Genomic DNA, 24,154 nt, shown 5'->3' on the forward strand with positions numbered 1-24,154 from the left:
ATTATTAATGCTTGTTCCGTTGTCCCAGACAACATATATCACATGATACAAGTCTTTGATACAAATATAAGACGAAGAATAAAAGAGGACTAGTGTTCTCCAAAGTTTACAGCTGGCAATCTGTAGATTGATGATGTTGAGCTGGAACTTAAACCAAATCTCGTTCAGTGTTTTAGGAGCAAAATCATCCTTCTCTTAAGATAACTGTATGTGTAGAGGGTTATGTATATGCATATGTATGTGTGTGTGTATGTACATATGTATACACGTGTCTACCCATCTATACTCATACATACATAGAGATAGATATACTGCAGAACCAGTGGCTTAGGAATGGCTCAGTCTTGCATATCAGTGAAGTAAATCAATGTTCCAAACCAAAATAAGATAACTTCTGCCAGTTTCTCTTTTATAAGAACATAAATATTACAAAGTCAAATACTCAGATGTTAAGCAATGCTGGAGTAAAGGTTTAAAACTTTGTTCTTTTTCGAACAATATAATCTCTATTCAATACTCTGTTTTATCTGCACTCTTCAAAACATACACTAGATTTTATGTACCTGGTTCTGCACCTGCTCAGAATACAGAATTATTGATTTCCTTCTGGACTAATGGTCCTGATAGTAGTGCATCATTGCTCCAAAACAATTATTTTGGTTGATATTCAGGTTTCCCAGATATTGGAAGTTAGATTTCTCTTAATGATTGAAGATATTCTGCATTGGAACCATGGCAAAAACACAGCAAAATGCATGATTCACAAATACAAGGTTCAAATTGGATGTTGTATGAATATTTATATATCAACAGTTGTATGAATAGTTACACAATTGTATCCCAAAAATTATATGCCAAAAAGCATAGGTTTCTAGATGAGATTATTTTATTTTGTTTGCTCTTTGCTAAGAAATAAAGTGCGATGTTTCAGAGATAAAGCATAACCTCTGTATTCTTCCTCTTTTGGATGGATTCTTGAAAGAGAAAATGGATTTCTTGGCTGATAAACTACTAGTGCTAAAACGCATCTCCACTTGATGCTGCTTTTCTAACTGTATAACCTCTAAAGTTTTCTTGAGCATAACAGAAACACTTCATATAAAAATTATTAGTGTGTAGCACTCTAGTACCTTGTGCTAGTTTACTGTAGTAATCTCACCTACAATTAGAATACGCAACATGCAGTTTGCCCTAAATGGGTTGCACTGGTGTGAAGAGCTTCTTCATGTCCTGTGAGCCACTACCATACTAAAAAGAACTGTAAACAAAGGTTCTTAGCCTGGCTGGTAAAGGAGAGTGTTAGTCTTTGGGTTTTCTGTGTTTCAGAATATGCTTCTGAAGGTTTTGAAAGAGGAGCCAACAAGGACAAGCAGACTTTGCATTTATTAGTTTAATGACATTTGCATATGATTTGTATTTGAATTTATAAGCTGGGTGTTTGGAGCCTAAAATACCTACCAAGTTACTCAGTTCTGATTACGTAAATATAAAAGACTGAAGATTAAGCCCTAAGTTGTTATATCTCTACCACTATTATGCAGAACACAATTGTGTTTGAAGTACCCACAATTTCAAGTGGATATTTCTTTAGGTAATTATGGGACCAGTTTGTAGTTTTGTGTTTTAAATGAACATGATTAGCTTGAGTTTCATTTGACATTGAAGCAAAGGACAAAGCTGTAAGAGCCCATCATAAGTAGTGTATGTACTGCTGAATTCTTTATCTATAGCAATTGGGTTTTATTTCAAAATTTTAATGTCAAGTTATATTAAAGTCAAACTTGGCCTAGGTGAAATAGACAGAATTATCTCTGTATTGCTATAGCATTTTAAGTTTTAAAATTAGGCCTAGTGCATATTTACTTACTTTATAGTAGGTATTCCCTAGCTTTAATGCTTGCCCGAGTGTTTCAAGTATTTCTCAATTCCATATGGAATAAAAATGGACCAGTTAGAAGAGCTAAATTATTGTTGCCTTTAAACAGGAGTTTTTGTTGCCTGTCATTTTTTCACATTTGTTTTTGCCAACCAGCATTCCTTTAGGGGAACTTACAGACAAATTAATTTGTATTTAAAGAATTTGTAACTGTTAATTGTGAAATGTGTTGAGATCTAAGAAATTTTTCATAAATGAGTGTATACAAAGTTTCAAGTGTACAAGAGGTCTTGGCATTTTTCTTCTTTCAGCCTTATTTGTATGACATTAACTTTGGCTGACACAAGATTCCTTTAAGAACTCATTGGTTAGTTTTGTTTAATGATGTAATTGGTTTTGCTACATGATGGCCAAAAGTTACTCTATGTTTATGTTTGCTTCCTAATGGGTAGAATTCATAAAGCTTCTTAAAATTTAGTAAACGGTACCATCCATAGTAGCATTAGGAAGACTTACATTGAGGTAGACAGACTCTTACAGTCATGAAAAGTGGTTTTTCTCTGTTAACCTGCATGGCAGCTTTTCTGTGATGTTAACAGAGAGCTTCAGACCTTGTGGAGGAGGAGAGAGACCAATAGTGGATCTGTGATAGCTGTTTATCAGCTCTGCCGTTATCTTACCTTCTCTCGTCTTCTCAGTAGAGATTCTTCTTGTAGCAGTAGTGCCAAAGTAGGCTCTAAAGCATGTGAAGGGTTCTCTTCACAAAGTTCCAGACTACTTCACCAGTACTCTCAGATAACAAGGGAAATTCACCCCTGTCTCTGCCACCTGGCTCCAAATATCAAATTCAGACAATATTTCAAAGGGTATGAAGTTGTATGAAGCTTCTGGACTACACGTTTGTATGTATAAATGAGGAACAGAAACAGTCCTTCATGTGTTGGCACCACAGTAGACAACAGCATACATGGATCATGGAGGTATCATACAAGATACTCTTTCCCCCAGAGGAGTTAGTAGTCTAACAGATGCATCAGCATTATAGTGGAGAAGGAATTCTGTTTGACCTTCATCTACTGAAAATACCTATTATAGACAGCTCTGTTGGTTTTGGAGATGAACCTACATGGATGCATTCCTTGAACTTCATGTCTGATATACACTTTCCTGCTCATACCCATGTTCCTACAGTATTCAGAAAGTTGAGACAGTAGTCAGTCTTCAGAAGACTTCATGAAAATTACTGTTTCTTGTACTGATAATTTTTTCCAGTTCTGCTGGACCTGTTTTTGCACAACAGTCAGTAGATCTGTTTAATAGGTTCCATCCAATTAAGTTTCAGGCTATGTGTGGGCTTTTTTTATGAAGAAATGACCACTCAAATACCTCATGTCTAGTTTAGTCTGAGCAAGGAAGCCTCTAGTGATGTTGGAATACCCTAATTACCAAGATTTGTAGCTGGTTCTTCAAAGCTCATCCCTACATTTAAAATTTGTATGAGTAGCACGTGCAGAGGTTCTTCAGGATTTAAGCAGGACTGCCATATTTGGCTTAAAGCAGAGTGTGAGTAGACAGTCTCAGGAAGAAGACAGAATGGTTACCTATTTTAGAGACTTAGAGGTGGAGTTTTTTTCTCTTTCTCAAAGGTGCATTGTCCATGCACATTCCAGAATGTGAATCGATCCATCTTAGGATTTTCAGTCCCAACACAGAGTTTTTCACCAAAGGGTGAAGAAGTAACTGAATCTGCTTTCCTTGCCGTTTGCAGTAGGACTTTGCCATTGGCAGGGACTCTTCAGTAGACATCACTCTGCACACATCATCCTGGTTGTACTTCTGAGGCACAGGTGTATTCTACAGAAATGTGGTCAGGCAGTGCATCTCAAAGAGAAGACTGCCCCTGTAAAGGGAGTAATTCTTGATTTCTTTTTATTATTCATGGATGCCAGTGTGCCAGTGAAAAAAAAAAAAGAAAACAAAACACGCTTTCCCTGCTTTTTTGTATCATCGTGAGATTATTTTTAAATATAACATTTCTAGCTAAAATTCTCATGTGGAGCTGTCAGCCAGGACTGTCACATTCAGTGTGATCCATTATTTATCTTGTTAAAAGGGACAACAGCTCAGATTATCCTTTTAGAAGCAGCCAGTGCCACCCGTCTGTGGTGGTAAGCTTGGGTAAGATCAGTGATACTGTTCTACATTAAGAGCTGGCTAAAGAGGCTCAAGTCCTCCTCTTTCAGAAATTGCATCTATATCTGTGGTGGTGGCAGATGTTGCAATCTTTTTACAACATAATTTATTAGAATCAAGTTTTCAGTTTATTTTTCTCTAATGTTTTTACTGCTTTTTGTTTTTAATGTAACACGCAAGTACGAAGTAGTATTTATTGTTTATTGTGTGCAGTTAGAATGCAGTTCTTACCATCAAACAAGCAGGATGTTTTCTTATTTGGTGGTCGTTGTTTTTTTTTAAAGAAATTTATTCACTAGGCAGATGTTTGGATTTTTTATCAATACATTTACAGTGCAAGGACTGAGAAGAGATGTACCCATGTACATAGTTTTAACTGTAGAGATTTCTGCATTCTGCTTTGTGCATCATTTTACCATCTGCATCTTGTTAAGACTGTTCTTTATGAAACATCTAACTAAAAATCTTTTAGCACAAACATACCTACTGCAATATTCAATAGCATCCATACCAGGTAATTGCCAGCTTCCACTGAATTCAAGGGCACTTCAATGACAGGTATTCATTGAATCTAAAAGAATGAAACAGGCCCATGCTGATTTTGCTATTTTAGAGATGTGAGTGTATAAACATGTGTGATCTAATTATGGATTTTTATATGTGTTTTGTACACTGTGTGGAAATATGCATAGACACATGCATGAAATTGAATTAAATTTTACCATATAGTTCTGGTTTGCATTGCTAAAAAAAACACACACACACCCCCCCCAAAAAAACAGCAACCCCAAGAATTGTTGAAAAGACAAAAGATTACTTTTTCTTCTCTAACTTTAAATCAAATAACCTATTAACTCCATGTTATTGTTCTGAGGTAATGCTGTGCTATAAAACAGGAACAGAAGAATCTGGTCTGTGTCATGAATAGGTATATTGCTGTCTCTTAGATGAGATTGTTAGTGTTAAATGTAGATGCTTTAATAATACATCTTAACTGTTTAAACCATATTTTAAAATGTTACTTCAGTAATCTTATTTGAGGTGGTTTAAGCATCCTGTTTGTATTGGGAGAGTTCTGGAGTAGGAGGATGTCAACTCTTCATCAAAAATAATTTTACAAGATGGCTTTTTTTTCTGCCCTTAAACATCAGGAAGGGTACCCAAGAATGATTTCTAAGTGTTTTGCTCATTATAGAAGTTCAACTTCCTTCTACAAGATGTAGCTTTTATGACACCAAAGTGTGCCATAAAAAATTAACATTTAGTTATAACAAGGAGATGTTTTTATTTCACTTAACATCTGTAGCAGATGTGAAATATGTAATTATTTTTGTAAAAGACTTCATAACTTTCACGATTCTTTTGTTTGGCACATCTTTCTTCTATTGGGCATTTTAGACAATTGATAAGCATTATTCAGTGGCATATGGTCTGAGTCTGACGTGCTTTGAAAAGAGTACAGAGTACTAATAATGAGGATTCTGTGAAAATGGGAAAACCAGCACAACAGATATGCTTTGAGAAAGTATGGGTTTTTAGCATCTTGAAACAATATATCACACTCAAAGGGACAGAATTGGGCTGCACAATCTGTTAGCTCATTCTTGTCCAATCTGGTCTCCTCCTTTCTTTTGGAGCCAGCATTGTCATCAACTTGCTGAATTATACTCTGACTGGAATGTATTTCAGGCACAGGGTAATGTATCTACTTAAATGGAATCCTATCTTTCTACAAAAGCTTTTTAAGTATAATAAATTTTAAAATATAAAAAAGCTCTATTAGCTTAAAGTAAATGGTTCAACAGTTTACATATGTGCAGGAACAAAGAAAATTACTACTTACTAGTTTAAGAAAAATCTAGCTTGTTCAGAGATCAGACTATAAAAGGCAGAAATAAACTTTATTTTTTTATAATAAATATTTTGCAATCCTATTAGAGTCCCAAATGGATTTTCAGCTTGTTTTTGTTTTTTTCTTAACTAAAAGGTGGATTCCTAATCAACCTAATGTTAGAAAAGCACAAGAGATATTTGTGCTTGTTCATCAAAAAATCTGTGAAGGATCCACATGGGCCGAGTCCTGCCTTGCATCAAGTTCCCTGCATTGGTGTTGTATGGGGTTTTTTTATGTCAGTACCATGTATCTTTCCTTATATTATTTTTACTATACATTTCTTGTATCTCGGACTAGATGATCTTTCGATGTCCCTTCCAACCCCTATGATTCTATGATTCTTGTTCTTAAGGTGAAATTTATTTTCTTCACCCTTTTATGAGTTAATATTACAGTTGTTTTCAGAATGATAGATAGTAATGAAGTTATAACAGTGCAGAAACATTAGATTTGTTTTATAGTCACAATGCTGTGTCTGTTTCTGCTTAATGAACCTATTAATTGTGCCATTATTTCTTAATAGAAAGTGATAATACTCTTATACTATACTGACATAAGAGAGTTATATTTTTTAATAAATTTTCATGAGAATGTTAAGCCTTGGATTGTGCCTACAGCTAAAATAGTTGTGTTTATTACATTGATTTATGTGAAAATAAGGGGTCAGCTAAAAATTACTAGGATTCCCTGCTGTTAAAAAAAATGACAGGATAGTAGTACATGCACCAGCTCTCCTGCTAAGGGTTCTTTAGTTTTTCTGTGGTAAATTACAGAGCTTTGCAGGTATGACTAACAGCACCACAGGCCACTGCTGTAATACAAGTCAGAGGGAAGAAAAAAAAATAACCACCACTGATTGTAAAAGCAAGAAGAACATCTTAGAATAAGTCCCCAGCAGCGTGAATTTAGGATGTTTTATGCTGGCAAAAGGGTTTAGTTCAGGTTCTGTCCTGAAAATAACTAACACCGTAAAACTGCCTGTGCTGAAGAAGCAGTGAATCACTGTAGACTAATTCAAATCAGCTAATTTGATCCCTGTGCTCTGCTAAAGGAAAAGGGAGTTTAGATTCATTATTTTCCCAATACCAAATTCTGCTCATGTGAGTAATGAAATAAATATCTTTGAAACTGGCTTGTTCCCTTACATTAAATACATAACTATCGTAATGTGATGATTCTTGGTGGCGAGGAGGAAAATTAATTCAGCAATATAATATCTTTTGTCAGTTTTTGAATGCAGATGTGGAGTAAAATGTAAATGCAATATTTTTTTCATTTATTTTTCTGGTATTTACCAGAGCTATTTTCAACTTGTTCATCTTAATTCCCTATCAAATGTGTACATGTGACTATTATTTCTCAAAGTGTCTGAGCATAAGGAGCCTGTGTGCTTCTACTACCACTTCATAAATCCATAGCACAAAAAGCATTAGTAGGTTAAAAAATATATTCAGTAATGTATGTTGATGATCATAATTGTAGAGAAAACAGTGTACGGGTTCTCATTTTATTGAGCTATTTTTCTGTCTTAGAAGAAAAAAATCTCTAAGATGGGTCATAATTCATGTTGTCTGCACTGCAGTCACATGTCTACATGGTGACTGGGGGAATCAAAGGTTTGCTGATTGTATCTAGATAGATAAACTTTATCCTCTAACATATCCTCCTTTCATTCAATTCTTTACTCTCTTCTACTTATCTACCCGTCTTCTTGTTTCCCATTCCTAAATAGACTTACCCCCTCTTCATTTCTCAATTATTTTTTTTTCTTTCTGCTTCCTTGCCTTTTGGTGTTTATAGCCCCTTTCACTCTTTTCTTCTCTAAGCATCATTTTCTTTAATACATGCCAGCTCAGTTTATGCAACAAACCTTCCATGTCTTATAATACGAGCATCCAGGCAACTGGATTGTGGAGGGAAAGTGTTTAGGAGCTTCCATTGACACATCGATTTGATTGGACCAAGACAAAACTTGAACAGTATTTTTTTAAAATTAGGTTCTCTGTTACTTCCATCAGTTCTCGTTCTGTTAATCAATACTGCTTCAGCAAACAGACTCTTTAAAATGCTTTGTAATTTAATCTGCCTGACCCAATTGCTTGATTTACAAAATCTATATTGTTTGTTGGAGTTTTTTAAATCCTGAATATGGACCATTTTATTCTCTGGGGTTTTAGTACCTCTTAAGGATGCTTGTTTGTAATAGTAGTGACATATGTAACTTGGGTTTAGAGATGTGAATAATTTTATTAACATTAATGTCAGAGAATTGTAAGAACCAGAAAACATTTAGAGGAGTTTACAATTCTGAACTTTGCAAGTGCAACACCTCCTAGTCCCTAAGGGGGAATGAAGTTATCCCTGCAGTCGTGCAGGTATTGTATCTCAGTACTTTGAGATACTCAGTCTGAGATGAGACCGAATACTCGGTCCAAATTCTTCACTTACTCTGAGCAATTTGTTTTACACTACTATTTTTTTCTCTAAACTTGGCTGTACCTCCTGTGTTACCCATAAATGATGCTGCCCATAAGTATGCAATATCATCGTGTCACTGCTGGTGGCACCAGGAAACCACTAATAAGAGACAAGGTTTGAAAGTTCCTGGCTATAATTATATTAAAATTCAGAAAACAAGCCTTAGAAATAAAACAACAGGAGGAATATTGTGGAATATTGCATAATAAAATTACTAAATAAGAAGTTATAAAGCTCTTGTTCATTATGAGGGGCTTTTTACAGAGATCATCTTCAGAAATAAATGAGCTTATTATGGAATTTACTACTTGAAAACATAGGCAAGAATATAGTTAAAATTATAGTAGTTAAAATTATTCTAATTGATCATTGACATGAGATTTGAAAAAAATAGTCATTAAAAATACCTTTTTGTCTGGATTTCTGAAAGTTTAAAATGTAGACACTTACTGTATGTTGGGATTCGCTACAGGGTTTGAGTCTATCAATTCCAAACTCACTCAAAAAAAAAATAAATTAAAATTAATGTGCATTTAAGCATGTCAATAGAAAACTTTTTTTAATAAATAATAATTGCAGAATTACCAAACTGAAGAACCCCGTCTGTCTTTTCGTAGTCGTTAGAGAGAGGCAAATTTCTTTTTCATGATTGTTAGGATGTTATTGGTTGCAGGAATTTGCTATGTTTTATCCCAGTTCTAATCCCTTTGATACCAGGGGTTGCATTAAACAAACACAGAGCAGAATGTCCAGCATTTGCCAGACCTGTCAAGATATTTTCAGCATTTTCATTTCCTTATCTGCGCTGCTTAGTGTGTCAATAAAGCCATATGAATTTTGTATTCTCCCATCATTAATATAGTGTTTGATTTTTTTTTTTTTCCAGACTAAAACCAGACTATTCAGTGACTGGAGACTGTTTTTGTGTTTGTATAAACAGCACTGAGCAAATTCTTCTTGCTATTAAAAAAAAAAAAAAAAAGATACTAACAAGCCTGAAAGTTTCAGTTTCTGAGTAGTATGTTTTAAAACATGCAACTAATCTTTCTCTTACAGATGAATGACATTATAGTGACAGTCAGAGATTCAAATCTGAAGCTGACACTTGCTTTTGGAATAGGAATGCACCATGCAGGTCTGCATGAGAGAGACAGGAAAACTGTGGAAGAATTGTTTGTGAACTGCAAAATCCAGGTACGTCTGTTCTTTGAATTCTGCCGTAATGAGTTTTACATGGAATTTTAAAAGTTGGCTTTTTGTTACATTTACCTCATTAATCTTTCCTTCTGTTTTAGGTTCTTATTGCCACAAGCACATTAGCTTGGGGTGTAAATTTTCCAGCTCATTTAGTAATTGTTAAAGGAACAGAATACTATGATGGAAAAACAAGGCGTTACGTGGATTATCCCATTACAGGTACTCACATAAATTATGGAAATGCTCAGATGCTGAAATTTGTTTCAAGCATATGTAAATTATCTGAATTATTTAGTAACTGATCCCTGAAAATACCCAATTTGGGTAGACACTAAGAGTGCTGAGGAAAGGATTTCTGTGTTTAATTCAATAGAACTCCTTCAGATTTTATGTAATAATGAAAATGTTTCTGTTTGGCAAATCTTTTTTCTGTGCTAAATTCCTTGTAGTGAATCATCCAAAGTAGAAATTAAAGGGAAAATATAAAGTAATATTTAGCTACCTAGTTAATTGTTTAAGAGGAAGTTTTCATGTATCAAATAATGTTTTTCATTTTGAAACCTTTTTTAAATAGAAACAGATTTCTAACAGTATACTTAACCATGGTTTGAAATGCAACAGTTGAATCACATATATGAGAACATAAAATTTATACATAGTCGCTTGACAGTAAACAAAAAACCTTAGTATCTTCAGTGATGGAAGTGATACTTGAAGTAAGTGACACTTCAGAAATAAGCAGCTAAATTAAATATTTGAATTTCTGGTTTGATATAGACTTTTATTGCTTTTGGCTCCAGTAAATTCTGCTTTTTGCAAACTGAAGTTCTGCAGTGTTTTCAACCAGCTTAAGAAAGTGAACCACAGAAGAGCTTCTTTGAGTGTTCAGGCAGGGAGAATATTTGTCTGGATGGTACTAAGCTTGAAGAATGAGGACAAGCTAAATTTATACCAGGTTTCCTATTCTGTTTTCCCTTTCTCTTTTTGAAACTGAAAGTTTATTATTAAATAATTCTAAACCATAACAGAGAGGTATTTACCTAAGGACAGTCTAAATGTTATTTGTAATGTAAGTAGAGGGTTTGCATCTTTTTAACCACACTGTCTTTTCAGCAAGAGAAGCTTACTGACGAAAAGAAGCTCACACTGAAAATACTACAGGGGTTACTTCTCCAAGTAACCCATCATAAAGCTTAATTTAGTGGTTAGTGCTCTGCGGGAAACTTGGGATCAATTTCCAGAGAAACTCCTGTTCAGAAATTCTGGTATGACCTGGGAGCTTAGCCATATACAGTTGCATTTTGTGACTGATTGAGGCTGATGTAAACTTAGTACGAACAGTCTCCACAGGGTAGTATCTCTGTCGTCCTGACTGGAAGAATAGTGACGACTGACTTTGTTGCTCACTGAGGAAAAGTGATGAGGAAAGAAATTAACTAAAGTTTTAAATTTAATGTTGAATCAGTGGGACTGTCAGAGAGAAGTAATAGGGAAGGTTATATATTCAGAAGAAATCAGGAACTCAATAAGCATTGAAGACTTATTGTGCTGTTTTAGAAATCTGTTGTACAAAGTACAAAGGCTTTAGGGAGTGCTTGTACTTTCACTCTGTGTTGCGTTCCTGAATTCAGGTGACTGGGACATTAGGAGTTGTTTAATTCTTGACTTTTCAGTAAAACTTGAGGGACTGATGGAAGCATTTTAGATTTTGTTGTCTGCACTGCAACAGAAAATGCAGATTCCTTACTTTATGAAGAAACATGTGGTGCGGTTTGCTTAGAGCATTTTTATTTTTAACTTTCTAGACAATATTTATGCATCTGGCAGTTCTGTGGATAGGTAGCACAGTTTTGCAGCAGCAGTAAAATGAAAATGTAATGAGCTTCTTTCTGAAATACTTCCAAAATTGCACAATACTGTCTTTAATGCTGCCCTCAAGTTACGCCTTCGCGGTACCGTCATGGTATGACTTGGTTTCCCCCTTCTGAAGTTACCTTTCTGTATCAGGGATGCATTTGGCTCCAAGGAAGCAGCTGAGGGCAGAATGAATCATTCTGGAGTGTTCAGAAATTTCAAAATAAATAAAAATGCTCCTTTGAGTGAAGACAGAAGTTTTGAGGAGGGCCTTTTCTCAGTTACCAGCCATTTAGTCGGCCAATTGGATCATATTTAACATTTCAGTTTAGTCCAGTGATTAAAGGAGCCAAGCAACATATAGTCAAGAAAGAAAATATTGGGTTTGGATAATTACATAGTGAATATTGACAAAACCAACTTCCTGACGCCTGTTGGTAAATCCCTGTACTATATGGTATTATGCATAATTTAATTCACCGCTGTAGAATAGCAAGGTGCTGTTTAATCCCCCTCCTTGTGCACATACCTATTCAAAAACATCATTCTCAGACAAATATAATTTTATGTTTTTATGTCACTCCTAAATTAACACAAGGAGTTAACTGTATGTGTGTAGAACGGAAGGAGAGTAGAGGAAAATTGTATTAGATGTAAGCCTGGATTCTCTTGCAGTGGGTGGTCTTCAAAGTATGCAGGAGAAAAAGTTCTGCCAGAAAGAAGTTCATCATATATTGATATGAGATGGGAGAAAGAATGAGATGTGTCAAAACCAATAGGGCATATGAGGCAAAAGAAATAAAAAAATCCTGTATTGTACATTACACAGACCTAAATACATTTATTTATACATTCAGATAAATACATTTGCTTTATTCATGATTGTCTCTTTGCCAGATGTACTTCAGATGATGGGACGTGCTGGCAGACCACAGTTTGATGACCAAGGAAAAGCTGTAATTCTAGTTCACGATATTAAGAAAGACTTCTACAAAAAATTCCTTTATGAACCTTTCCCAGTGGAATCAAGGTAAAGATAAAGCAATGAGTAAAGCTGTTCAAACTATAAGCAATACTACGGATGAGGGCTAAAGAAAAGTGAAACAAAATTCCTGTGCCAAATATCTCCTAAATATTGGAGTCCCAGAGGAAAATAATTTTCAAAAAAATATTACCCATCTTTAACCAGAAAAATCTTCTCTTCTATGAGTTTTGAAACATTGTTGAGCTCTATAGTCCATTCCCAGATCATACTACAAATGCTTCTCTGCTCCTGAGTGTTGTCTCAGACAACAGTTGTGTGAGCGCAACTGTTCTTCAGGGCAACTATGCATGATCCTCATAACCCTCTCTGAAGTTCTGTGACAAATTCTGAATTTCTTACCTCTATCTGGTCAGGAAATTTGTAGGAGCTTGGGAGTGCTATCCACTTGTGAATTGTAGTTGAAATGGGCTCATGTATGTGAAGGTTGATTTCTGTGGTGCACAGACAGACAGACAATTTTTGCAAATAAAGAATGTGCAGACATGCAGCTTATTTCCTTAAGAGATCACACTTTTTTTAACATACACATTTTAGTTAGCACAAAAGGCTATGAGTTGAATCTCTTCATAATGATAGCTAATAAGTCAAAAGAGCATTGTGATTAAAATACTGATCTATCCAGACTGTTTGGCACTAGCATAAACTAGAAACCCTTGTAATTCATTGCTTAGTAAGTGAGGTTTCTAAATAAAGGAATCATATCTTAAGTATGTAGTAATCACAGCTTGTTCCTGTTTGGAATACTATAAATATTCTATGTTTCTAGTAGCTCATTTTGTGTGTATATATTTCCTTCCTAGTTTTATATATTCCATCTTTTACTATAAACAAAGAATATTTGATAGAACTTCAGAGCATTCACATATAAATAGCAGTCTTGTTAAGTTCAATGTATGTTGTGATCCAATTAACTTAGAGTTGTCCTGGTCTCTTTTATGACCAAGTAGTTGATGTAAGAGGCTTCATAGCTTCAAAGAGAAACTGTTTGGGAGTATTTCAGGGGCTTTTAGTTTTAGAATGCTTTCCCATCTGTTCTACCAAAGAGCATATTTCTCAGCTTTGTATAGTATTTCCAATTTGTAAAATTAAAATTAGCATTTTTTAATTAAAGTGTTTTCTAAAAGCCATTGTCTATGTTTTAGTTGTCAGACTTGATTATGCAACTCATATGACGGGCCTTTTGCTCTCACTGATTATGAGTATGAGATATGGCATATTAGAAGCAAAAGATAAAGCACTCTTTATTGTGGAATAGGTGTTGAATCATCTGTCTGGTTTCTGCTGGACATTCTGGGTAGAACATTTGCTGTTCCTACCTTCAGAGGCATGCAATAAGTGGTGTAGAGCAGTTAAAAAGTTACTCATACCAAATCATTATTTACCTTTAGCAACAGGGAAAGAACAGTAGGAAAAGAAAAAGGATTATAATACAAGAAAAATTAGGTTGATCCTGAAAGATATTTGCCATTCCCTGATTGAACTCTAGCCAGCCATGATCTCATTCGATACCCTAATGGAGGTCTTAGTTCTATTTAATGACTCTAAATAGTATCTTTCTTTGTAAGAATCATTTTATACTGCTTTTGTTCTTCTGTGGTTTTGAGTTTAGATCTGAGTAAAAAGTAGCGGCTTGCTTTTTTTTTCTTTTTTGTCACATTGGATGAAGATGAGGAAAAGTCTGGGAGAAGCAGTTTTGATGTAATTTGAATAGCTCTCAAGTATTTGTCAAGTATTTGCTAAGCTATTGCCACTGTTTCATTTCCTGTTTGTCTTTCCATATGATTCTCTATTGGATTAAGCTAGCACGATCATATGGTCAACACAATATTCAGAAGTTACCACTGAGTAGCTCCATCTGAATACATTCCATGAATGACTTAAACTTGTGCATTCTTGGCCCAATCAAAAAGTAATTTGAGCCTCATTCCACTATCATGTAAAGAAGATGACTGACCTTGCAATTACATTCCCCTTTCTCCCTCTCTCCTCTTTTATCAGAAGATAAATGTATAATATTTTCAGATTAAAAGTAATAAACCTTTTAATGCACAGCTCTACAAAATATATTACCTGTCTTTGTTATTGTAAAGTCAGCAAAGTCCTCTTGTTTTCTGTTCTTCAGCTTGTTAGAAGTGCTGGCTGACCACTTGAATGCTGAAATTGCTGCGGGAACTATTACTTCTAAGCAGGATGCAATGGATTATATCACCTGGACTTATTTCTTCCGTCGACTTATAATGAACCCAACGTGAGTATAAAATACAAATGCAATTTAATCTAAAGGTAACTTGAGGGTAGAGTTGACCCAAAGGTGATCCCACTGCTGTCAGAGTGTAAAATACTTAGCAGTCTCCAGTGTAGGAGCATTACTGGCCCACACATGGAATAAAACTTGTGTGCACATTTTTTTAGTAATTTTTTCTCTAAATATAAATGCATTTCTTGGCAGATAATTTTACAATTTAGTGACAACTATAAAATAGCCTTATTGAGAGGGCTACATCAGCCTCCCTAAAATAAAACTCCAGATTATCACATTCCTTTGGGTACTGTATTTATTATGTGTTACTTTTTTTTTTTAGCTACCATATTGATATGTTCTGCCCAGTTTTCTATAGAAAATCTATTAAGACCTGGATTTTCCTAATAAATGAAAGAATAGCTATCAGCTGTTTCTCAGTGATAAGGTTTACTTTCATTAGAGTGTCCTGGTGAAACCATGTGTGCAATATTTTCAGTGATTGTTATCATCCTGCCTAGCTCCAGCTGGTATGCAGATCATTCTGAGCTGTTCCAGCAATGTAGCCTGCCTTTGCCACAGCATTGGTTTGGGTACATGGCCTGTTACCTGCCACATGATCATTCACCCACCAAAATCATGTGGCAAATAAAAAGTTGGGCATTTATAGCACTGAATGTTTCTTGATGTGCTCCAGAGTGTTTTATTTTTTAAATAATGTCCATAACTTTTGGCTGAGTTTGTTTTTAGTTGAATTCTTCATGGGCAACTGCTAATGAGAGCCTGAAGTTGATCAAATAGTTCCCTTGAATTCTTATTTAGTTTTGAATTCTGCATCTAGTCCTGTGCTGATCTTCTTGGGAAATAGAAAATGCAGACTGTTAGAACTGTAAACTAAAGAAAACATACTCAGTTCTCTCACTTCATAACGAGATGAATATATTTATATGGAAGATACTTCTCCCCTGAGAGTGAAAAACAGCTAAATTCTGGTTTTGTCTAGGTTAGATATGGGTAAAGCTGTGCTTAGATGTATGACTTTGGAATTTACACATGATCCATACTACAACTAATTTTAAAAACTATGCCACTGCAGACACTATTCTCTTTTAGTATAAGGAATAAGTAAGGTTATTTTAAAATGTCTTGCTCTTGAATTGCTATGGTACAGTGATGTTTTGATTTGTCTTTGGCAAGCTTTGATCATGTTGTATCTGTGGTAGGTAGATTTTTAAGACACAACATATAGCTCAAAGGTAAGTGTAGAATACAGAAATGTAGTCATTTGATTTAATAAGCAAGCTCTTCCCACTTGATCCCACTGGAGTATGAGGCTGGCATGTTTACTGATGGTCCTTTTTCTCAGCAGTTTCATTATGTGCAGTGTCATGGAAGGCAAAATCTGAAGTTCTCACAATATCAAATTTTAAGCAGAAGTTCTGCTATTCTGAGCGGATTGTGGGAAGAAAATTATGGGGTTAAAAAAAGAAAAAAAAAAAAACATACTATATTTGATAGTGAGATGCAGAGCCCTTGTAGTGAGAAACAAGATGATCAGATCTTGAACTCGTCATGTCCATAATGGCAGGGTAGAAATGCATATTGAAGTTGCTAATAAAATTGGAGCCTTTTATTGGAAATGCCACACCTGCAGGTTGGAACATTTGACAAGTTGTGCTGCTTTATCCCCTGTCTCATCCACGCAGAGATACTCAGCATTGTGTACTCAGTCATCCAGGGAGAAAAGGGGAGGACGTTATTGACTGCGTCCAAGAGGTCATTTCTAGATACCAAATGCAAATGCAGTGGATGTGCATGCTTTCCATTCTTTGCTGTGATAATAAATTATATTAAGTTTCATCCAAAGTTACTAAGCTAGCCAGTTAGTAGAGTTCCTGGACCTACTTCTCTGTGGTATGTTCAGACCTCCTCCAAGCAAATGGTCATTGCTTGAATGAGATACATCAAAGGAAAACTGAAGAGTTTTATGAAGAGAGGTCAGTGATAGATGAAATAACTTTTTATTATGTTGCAATACAGTAATGGACTTTACTGTGCCATAGATGAGCATATTAAATTATTGATGTCACCAAAGAACTAATTATAATAATCCAAAGGTTTTATGTTTGTTGTTGGGTTTTTTTCACAAGAGTAGGATGACAATGACTGAATGTTGGTTTGGGTAGTTACACAGTTCCTACTCAGTGTCACTCTTTATCATGTCTGCCCCACAGCAGTTTTGTTGACTTAGTCTCTACTGAGAAACAAGAACTATTTTCTAGCCAGCAGGTGATTGTACCTTAGTGGTGAATAAGTAATTCCCACATGCATGATTCGTAAATTGCCTTGGGATTCATTGGCATAAAAGTCATTGCATGTGATGCTGTAAATCCCCTAAATAATGGGCTTAGATAATATGCAGAAGATTTATATTCTCATTTATTGCCAGTTTTACCTACTTGTATATTAAAGCTGCATAAACAAATCAAGGATCTTTCTGTTCCAGTCCAGTATCATGAAATGCCTCACTGAATGCCCACAATTTGTACTATTTAAGTAACTTTAATCTACCTTTGTTGTGATTTAGAGATCAAAGTATCCTTTTGCTCTTAAGTATGTAGGTTTCTTCTAAACATGCACTCATTACAAAAGTTTTTCTGACACACTCGAGATAATTTGTTAGACTTGTAATAATGGCTTTTTTAATGGTGGGGTTGAAAGTCTTGTCATGTTACAATACTTCTTTTCATCAAACTGTTTTAATTTTCTTGTTTGATGAATCCCTGTATCTTGAAATCTGTGAAATGGAAGGAGTAATTGAGCTGTTGATGTGGAAGAGGGGAGTAGCTGAGCGGTAGTTTTGTTCAGAGGCATGCTGGCTAGTCCTGCATGTTGTTCAAGGGATGATGTGCAGCAAGAGGGGTGATCCAAATAAAACTGTTTATCGAAGTGTATCAGTCTCAGTATGCAGAGTTTCTTCCCTGTTCTTTCCCCCCCCCCCAAAGCAATTATTCCTAAATGTACAGGGGCTTGAATTTGCATGGTAAGTCCAAGATTCTGTGCTACTTCAGTCAAGTACTACAACGTGTTCTCCTTTCCATATACAACTGTGGTAGATGTGTTCTTTACTTAGCCAGGATTATACAAGTCAGATCAGCAAAGTGCCCTGTTCTTTGAAAGGGTTTATTTTGAGAGGCTCATCTGTCTCCTTTCCTTGGCTGAAATTCCTTGGCTATTTCATTCTTTTACCCTTATAAAAGATTATAATCTGCAACTTCGTACAAAAGAGAAATGGCTATGGAAAACATTTTCTGTAAATCAGGTTATGATATTTTCCAGATACATGTGCAGTAAAAAAGAAATAGAAATTTACAACATATGTAAAGTTAAACAGAATCAGCTTTCATTTGGAAAGTTAATTTCTAGATATTCTGAGTGCACACATCGCTGTTAAAACGTGTGGGTGTTTTTAATGTATTTATAAATATATATGAGAGTATATGTATATACATACACACTTATGAAATCAGTTTTCTGTGTAAATTCCTTGTGAAGACCTGAAATGTTTTATTAATTCATTCTGAGAAGTATTATTAAGGGATTTTTTTTTTCTCTTTGTGTCACAGTCTTAAAAAGTTTTCTGGAGTGAAAGAATAATGCAGCAGAAATTATAATTAAAGTATCTCAGATATGCTCTTATCGTATATTTTACTTTCAATTTCTTTTTCTTAGTATGATTAGCTGAGCATGTCTAATAACATTGTGAATAAAACATCTGAATAAAAGTTATAATTGTATAGTGTTCCAATATAGTTTCTGGGATTGAGGTGACAGGTGGTATCAGGCAGTCGGGATAGAATAATATGTATTTCAGTGTAAAAATCCCAGCTATTCAGAATTTTAGGACTACTTTGGAATCATATCAGAAGGGAGGATTACTGAAGAAAGTTAAATTAACTAAGATTAAAAGATAAAATGGAAAAGTTTGGTAGTAGCTACTAAGAACAGAAGCTAAGAAGGTGCAAGTATGTTACAGTGCAGAAATTACCAGTATCCGGATATTGCGCTCGTAAGCAGATACTTCTCTGGGTGGATTCTCACTGTTACAGTCCCATTGAGATCTGTGTGCATGTATATATGCTTCAAAAATAGCAGCTATAGGCATTATTATGAATTTCATAATAAGAGCTTGTTATTTTAAATAATTAGGGTCACACTGATGTGTAGAAGTATGGGAATGTAGTTCAAGGTTCTGATTTTCTCAAGCTGGGAAGCCCCAGGCTGCTGAGGATTTGAGCTGCCTCCTGTTCCCAAAACTGCTGCAGTCTTAGGTGAGAATGCAAAGCTGAACACCCCCTGTCTCCCTGGTCAGGAAACAGACGCACATAATTGCCCTCCTACACTTGGATATTTTCTTTATCTGTACAGATTATCTGCTGGAATATATCATAGGAAAAAGAAATGCTCAGTCAACATGTAAGCAAATTTACATGTGCCTATTATCTCTTATTTCTCATTTTACCAACACATATTCGGAGTTAAGATGCCTTGTAAATATTTTAATTAGAAGCACTGATGTGGAGGCAAATACCTTGCTGGTGTCAGAGAAACTGGACTCTTCTTTGATCTGCTTAAACAGGGACAATGTACAATATACTAAAAACAGATTAAGGGTAGCAGTGCATCTCTTTCTCATACCTGGCATAAGCAAATATATGACTGCAAGAAAATACAAGTAAAATACAGATGGAGATTCCTGCCTGCAGCATTTGTGCACATTGTCATGCACTTCAGCAAGCCAGTCATGGGCTCCAGAGTCACTCAGCACTGCCTTAACTACAGGAAGGAGTTGGTACATTGGTTCATAGTTCTCTGGCTATGAAGGTCCTTCAGTCGTGCCATGTACTCAGTACCATTTCCATGGCACCATTTGAAGACGGCAGCTGCTGAAGGCCACAAGCTGAGGAAAGGAAACAATTGATAACTGCAGTAAAGCAATTTATAAAATTGTTATCTCTGCTTCCCCCATACTTTTTCATAGCAAAATTCTGCTTACAGGACGGAAATGTCAGAAAGCACTCTTTCTTGCTAGCAAGTGAATGCTGTAGATTAATTTGTGCGTTTGTTTCAGAGGCTTCTGGCTGGCAAGTTTTTCTTTTAACATTTTTGGCTGACTCTGCCACTGATTTTCATTACGTGTGTTACTATTACTACCGTATAATCTGAACATAAAAAATGTGGTGCTGTAACAAATGACTTCACAGCATTGACAGTTATAGCAGGACCATTTCAAGGCTGATGAAAAATTTCCCAGAGAGATCTCAGGTCAGGTTTACATAAGCTAAACAGGAAATGATTGCCACCATTCACATTAAATCCTAAATGTTTTGTGTAACTTCATCTACATTTTATGTCCCTGCACGTCTCTGTGTCTTTCCCAGCTGATGAAATTCCACACTTTCTTAGATTAGAGAACTAAGTTCATGTTTCAGGGTTTGTTGTTCTTGCTGAGCTCTACAGGGCTTGGGATTTTAAATATATTATTTAAAATACAATCAAAAGTTCCTTCAGTTTTTGATTGTTTGAATTTAACATACTTTGTAAATGTTTATGATACCTAGGGGTTTGTTACGGCTTTTTTCCCACTGGACTACTAATGGAAGTTAGCCTGCCTAGCCCATGTGCTAGATGCTGTTAGGATAAAACTGCCTTTGACTTTCACACCTCTCAGGGGACGAGTAATTGTTGTGTTCAAACAGCCTGTAATTGTGATCCCGCTGGCTTTCTCAGTACGCTTCTGGCTATTAGAATCATTAAACAACTCAGCACCTGTTAACAGCATTGTAAATATTCAACCCTGCTTGTGTGCAGGTTGAGTCCAATATAGGAGAAGGCTTACAGAGCCCAGCATCATAAATTAGAGCTTCTGACAAGTCAATTATTGTGAAACTGGGCTTCACTGTGAAATAAATGAAATGGTGTGCTGATAAAAAGGTAAGCTGTCTGTTTGTAGCAAAGGGAAAATAATGACTAGATGATTCAATGCAGTGAGCATGAAACTGCATTGTTTTTATTCTTTATCTGTAATTAAATAGTTAGGTAATACAGCTTCATAGAGGAACTCACATATGATGCAGGTTTTATACTTGGAGCATGCCAACATGCAAAATTCAACTTGCATTTATGCCTGTGCATTCAAAATGCTGTCTAATGTCATGATGCCTCTGTTTTCACTAATGATTTTAACATGTCTTTCTAGATTAATGGCTTTGCTTTTTATTAGGGGAAAATGTGCTGAGTGACCAAGAAGCTCCTGTGGGTGTGCTCAAAATTATATTTACCCCATTATACATAGTAGTGAAAACACACTGGTACCACTTCACTCAAGATTACAAACCATTTAAGATTTTTCTATACATTCTTTTGTTTGCAGTGGGCAGCTAGAGATTTACTCCTTTGAGAAAAAATTACCAAAAATCAACAAATTTCAGATTCATAAGTTTTAAAAAGGCATTGTAGTGCCTTTTATGATTACAACTTCAGTGTGAAATGCAGCAAATTAAGCAGAGCACAAGATTAAATCTGTTTGAATTAGCATCTTAAAATACAGTCTAAAAAAATAATTTCAGTCTGTTGGCCAGATCTCTGCCTTTGTTTTATCATTATCCATCATCAATGTTGTGGTACTGCAAATAACCATTCTGAAATGATGCAGTGAAAATCTGAACACCATGACAACAAAGTGCCTTAATTATAATCATTTTAATAGCCTTATATTCAATATAGAGAAAAATACTAATGAATCAGTAGTGGTTTAGATGTATAAAATAGAAAATCTTTTCACATCCTTAAACAACTTACCTAGTTAATTTGCTCGTTTATTTTCAGAAGGCAAACAAAATGTTACGAAGTAATTTCTGCTAATAAACAGAGTCTAAACATGCTTAGTGGTAAGATGTCGGGCAGATAAAAGGTGCAGATGGAAATATTGATCATTTTTTATCATTACTATATTACTTCAGTAAATTTCAAAGAGCCTGTCAAGGACATTAAGTTGAAAATGTTAAGAGTACTTTTGCTACAAATAAGTTCATTTTGCATAAGGTTGATAATGTGTGGCTAACATCCTAAAGGTTTTAGTCAGTGTAAATATTTCTGTGTTCTGTTTTCATTTGGACAGTAGCTGTTTTAAATATTTGAGGTCATCTCAACGTGAATCCATATAAAATACCAGAGTTGGTTACTTCACTGCCATATATATGCACTTTGTTGTAGTCTCATGTAGCTGACTGGTTTCTGCTATGAGAACAGGTTTTTTTATCCTTTTCTTGTAGTAGTGTTTTACTCCAACTTTACCCAATTTTAAGTGAGCATTCAAAGCATCAGGAGAATTAACCCCATAATTTGGGATTCATAACAAGGACAAAAATTTGGAAATAACTGCTGGTTAGCATGCAGTTTATTTTCAGTTCTGATACTGCTATTCAAAAAGATAAATGTTAAAAACTCTGTTTAAGAAAATAATAATGCAAGTCAGATTCTGTTAATGAGACAGTCATGGAAGGATGCTTGTAGATAAAAACACAATTCCATGTTTTGAAATTTGCTAACAGCAGCTTTGCAGTAAACGAAACAGAGGTTAAATCAGAGAATGGGATTCATCTGCCCAAATATAGCATCAACTGCTGAACTGTCTAAAGTTCTTTTTTTAGTCAGTGATTACATTTCACCTCATCCTAAAGGAGGTATATAAAATGCTTCAGATTAATAGCATTCTGCAAGTACATGTTTCTCTCCCCTGGCAGTAAAGGGAGTTGAAAAGACTAGCTCAGGTGTAGCTGTAACTATGTAAAACCACCTAAAATGAATCTGAGCACAGTGTTTTGCAGCCTGCTGTTCACCTGCACAGAGTAACACTGGCAGAACCTACTCTCCATGACAGCATGTGGTGGTGTTTCCAGTGGGGATGCTGAGGGCATCGTACCAGTAGAAAACGTTAGTAAAGCAGCTAGTGTGAACAAAGGAGCATCTTCCATCGTTGCAGCAATCCCTGCAGTCTCTTTCTGTGACAGTATTCTATAGAATTAAATGAGCAGGGACAACCTTTTCTTACTCTGCTTTTTAACATTTCAATAAATCATAACATCTTTTGTTTGTTTGAATTCCACTTTGAAATTGCCTTATTTAATTGCTTCAGTTCAGCGTTTTTAAACTTTCTGAGCATGCTCAGTTTTTCTTTACTGCTCATTGAACTTCATTGTTACTGTCTGAATTGGTGCCTTTGTTGAATCTAGGACACAAGTTCTTGCTACGTTTTTATCTGGGGTTTCCTAAGTAAGAGCTCTCTGTGTGAGAAAGAATCTTGTATTATAAGATGAAGTTCTGTGGTTAAGGAGTGCAAGCTTCAGTCACTGTATCTTTTTTTGGATGCTGGCATAGCAATATGTTTTGGCACACTTCATAAACCATTTTCCTTCCTACAGATAACTAATGACCATTCTTACTATATATAGTTTACCTGAAAATGAACAGGTGAAGTAACCACGCTGACAAATGCTCTATTCCTTCTTTGTAGCAATTTAACTTTGAGAATAAAAAGATGTGGAAATAACACACCAAACATCAACATTTGGATTGGTGTATGGTTACTTTTTCAAGAGATGTCACTATGTGCCTAGTGTTTCTTTTCTGAGTTCCAGGATTTTAAGAACAGTTGCTATCCTTGGTGGCTTTTTAACTTTCTCTTGAAGTTGAAATCTTGTTATTTGTGTTAGTAGTGCTTGTTCACTTTCATATTTATATAATCAGGAAAATATACTTATGCAGGGAGGAAGATTTTCCCATTAACAAAATACAGCCAATCCAGTTCTGTTTGTATCAGCCTTTCTATTAATAGGCAGATAAATTACCATCTCTCCATATGCACATGCTTGTATTATGTTGGTTACTCCCACAAACCATTTAAGAATGATGAATTTCTTGTTAGACTATATAAGGGAATAATTCTGTGTTTAATTGCTTCATGTGGATATTTGCTGTTCCAAGTTGGTGTGTGTATTACAGCAGCCTTGTAAGTTTTCCTACAAGATGTTATTGTTAAAAATCTTCAGTGTGTAAAAAGTACTCATGAAATGCATCTGTTTTCAATTTATGTAGTTACTATAACTTGGATGATGTGAGCCATGACACTATGAATAAGTACCTCTCAAGCCTTGTTGAGAAATCCCTCTTTGATTTGGAATGTTCCTACTGCATTGAAATTGGGGAGGTAAGACTAATCTGTGCCTTACAAGATTCAGTAAGATAGATGTTCCTAAACATTGGGAACAGCAGGATACAGACGTGCTCCTGACTGGAGATGGTAGAGTCTGTGTGTGG

General features: G+C 35.3%; 1 protein-coding gene across 1 annotated transcript in view; it reads left to right on the forward strand.

Moving 5' to 3' along the window:
- Window positions 1-24,154, forward strand: part of ASCC3 (activating signal cointegrator 1 complex subunit 3) — a 246,586-nt gene that overhangs the window by 181,129 nt on the left and 41,303 nt on the right. Inside the window, exons 31-35 of the mRNA XM_051614470.1 lie at window positions 9,498-9,635; window positions 9,737-9,857; window positions 12,390-12,522; window positions 14,660-14,785; window positions 23,933-24,044. Coding sequence (XP_051470430.1) covers window positions 9,498-9,635; window positions 9,737-9,857; window positions 12,390-12,522; window positions 14,660-14,785; window positions 23,933-24,044 — 630 coding nt within the window. The remainder of the gene's footprint in view (window positions 1-9,497; window positions 9,636-9,736; window positions 9,858-12,389; window positions 12,523-14,659; window positions 14,786-23,932; window positions 24,045-24,154) is intronic.

The sequence above is a fragment of the Apus apus genome, chromosome 3 (assembly GCF_020740795.1).
Source record: "Apus apus isolate bApuApu2 chromosome 3, bApuApu2.pri.cur, whole genome shotgun sequence".
In the NCBI taxonomy this organism is placed as follows: Eukaryota; Metazoa; Chordata; class Aves; order Apodiformes; family Apodidae; genus Apus; species Apus apus.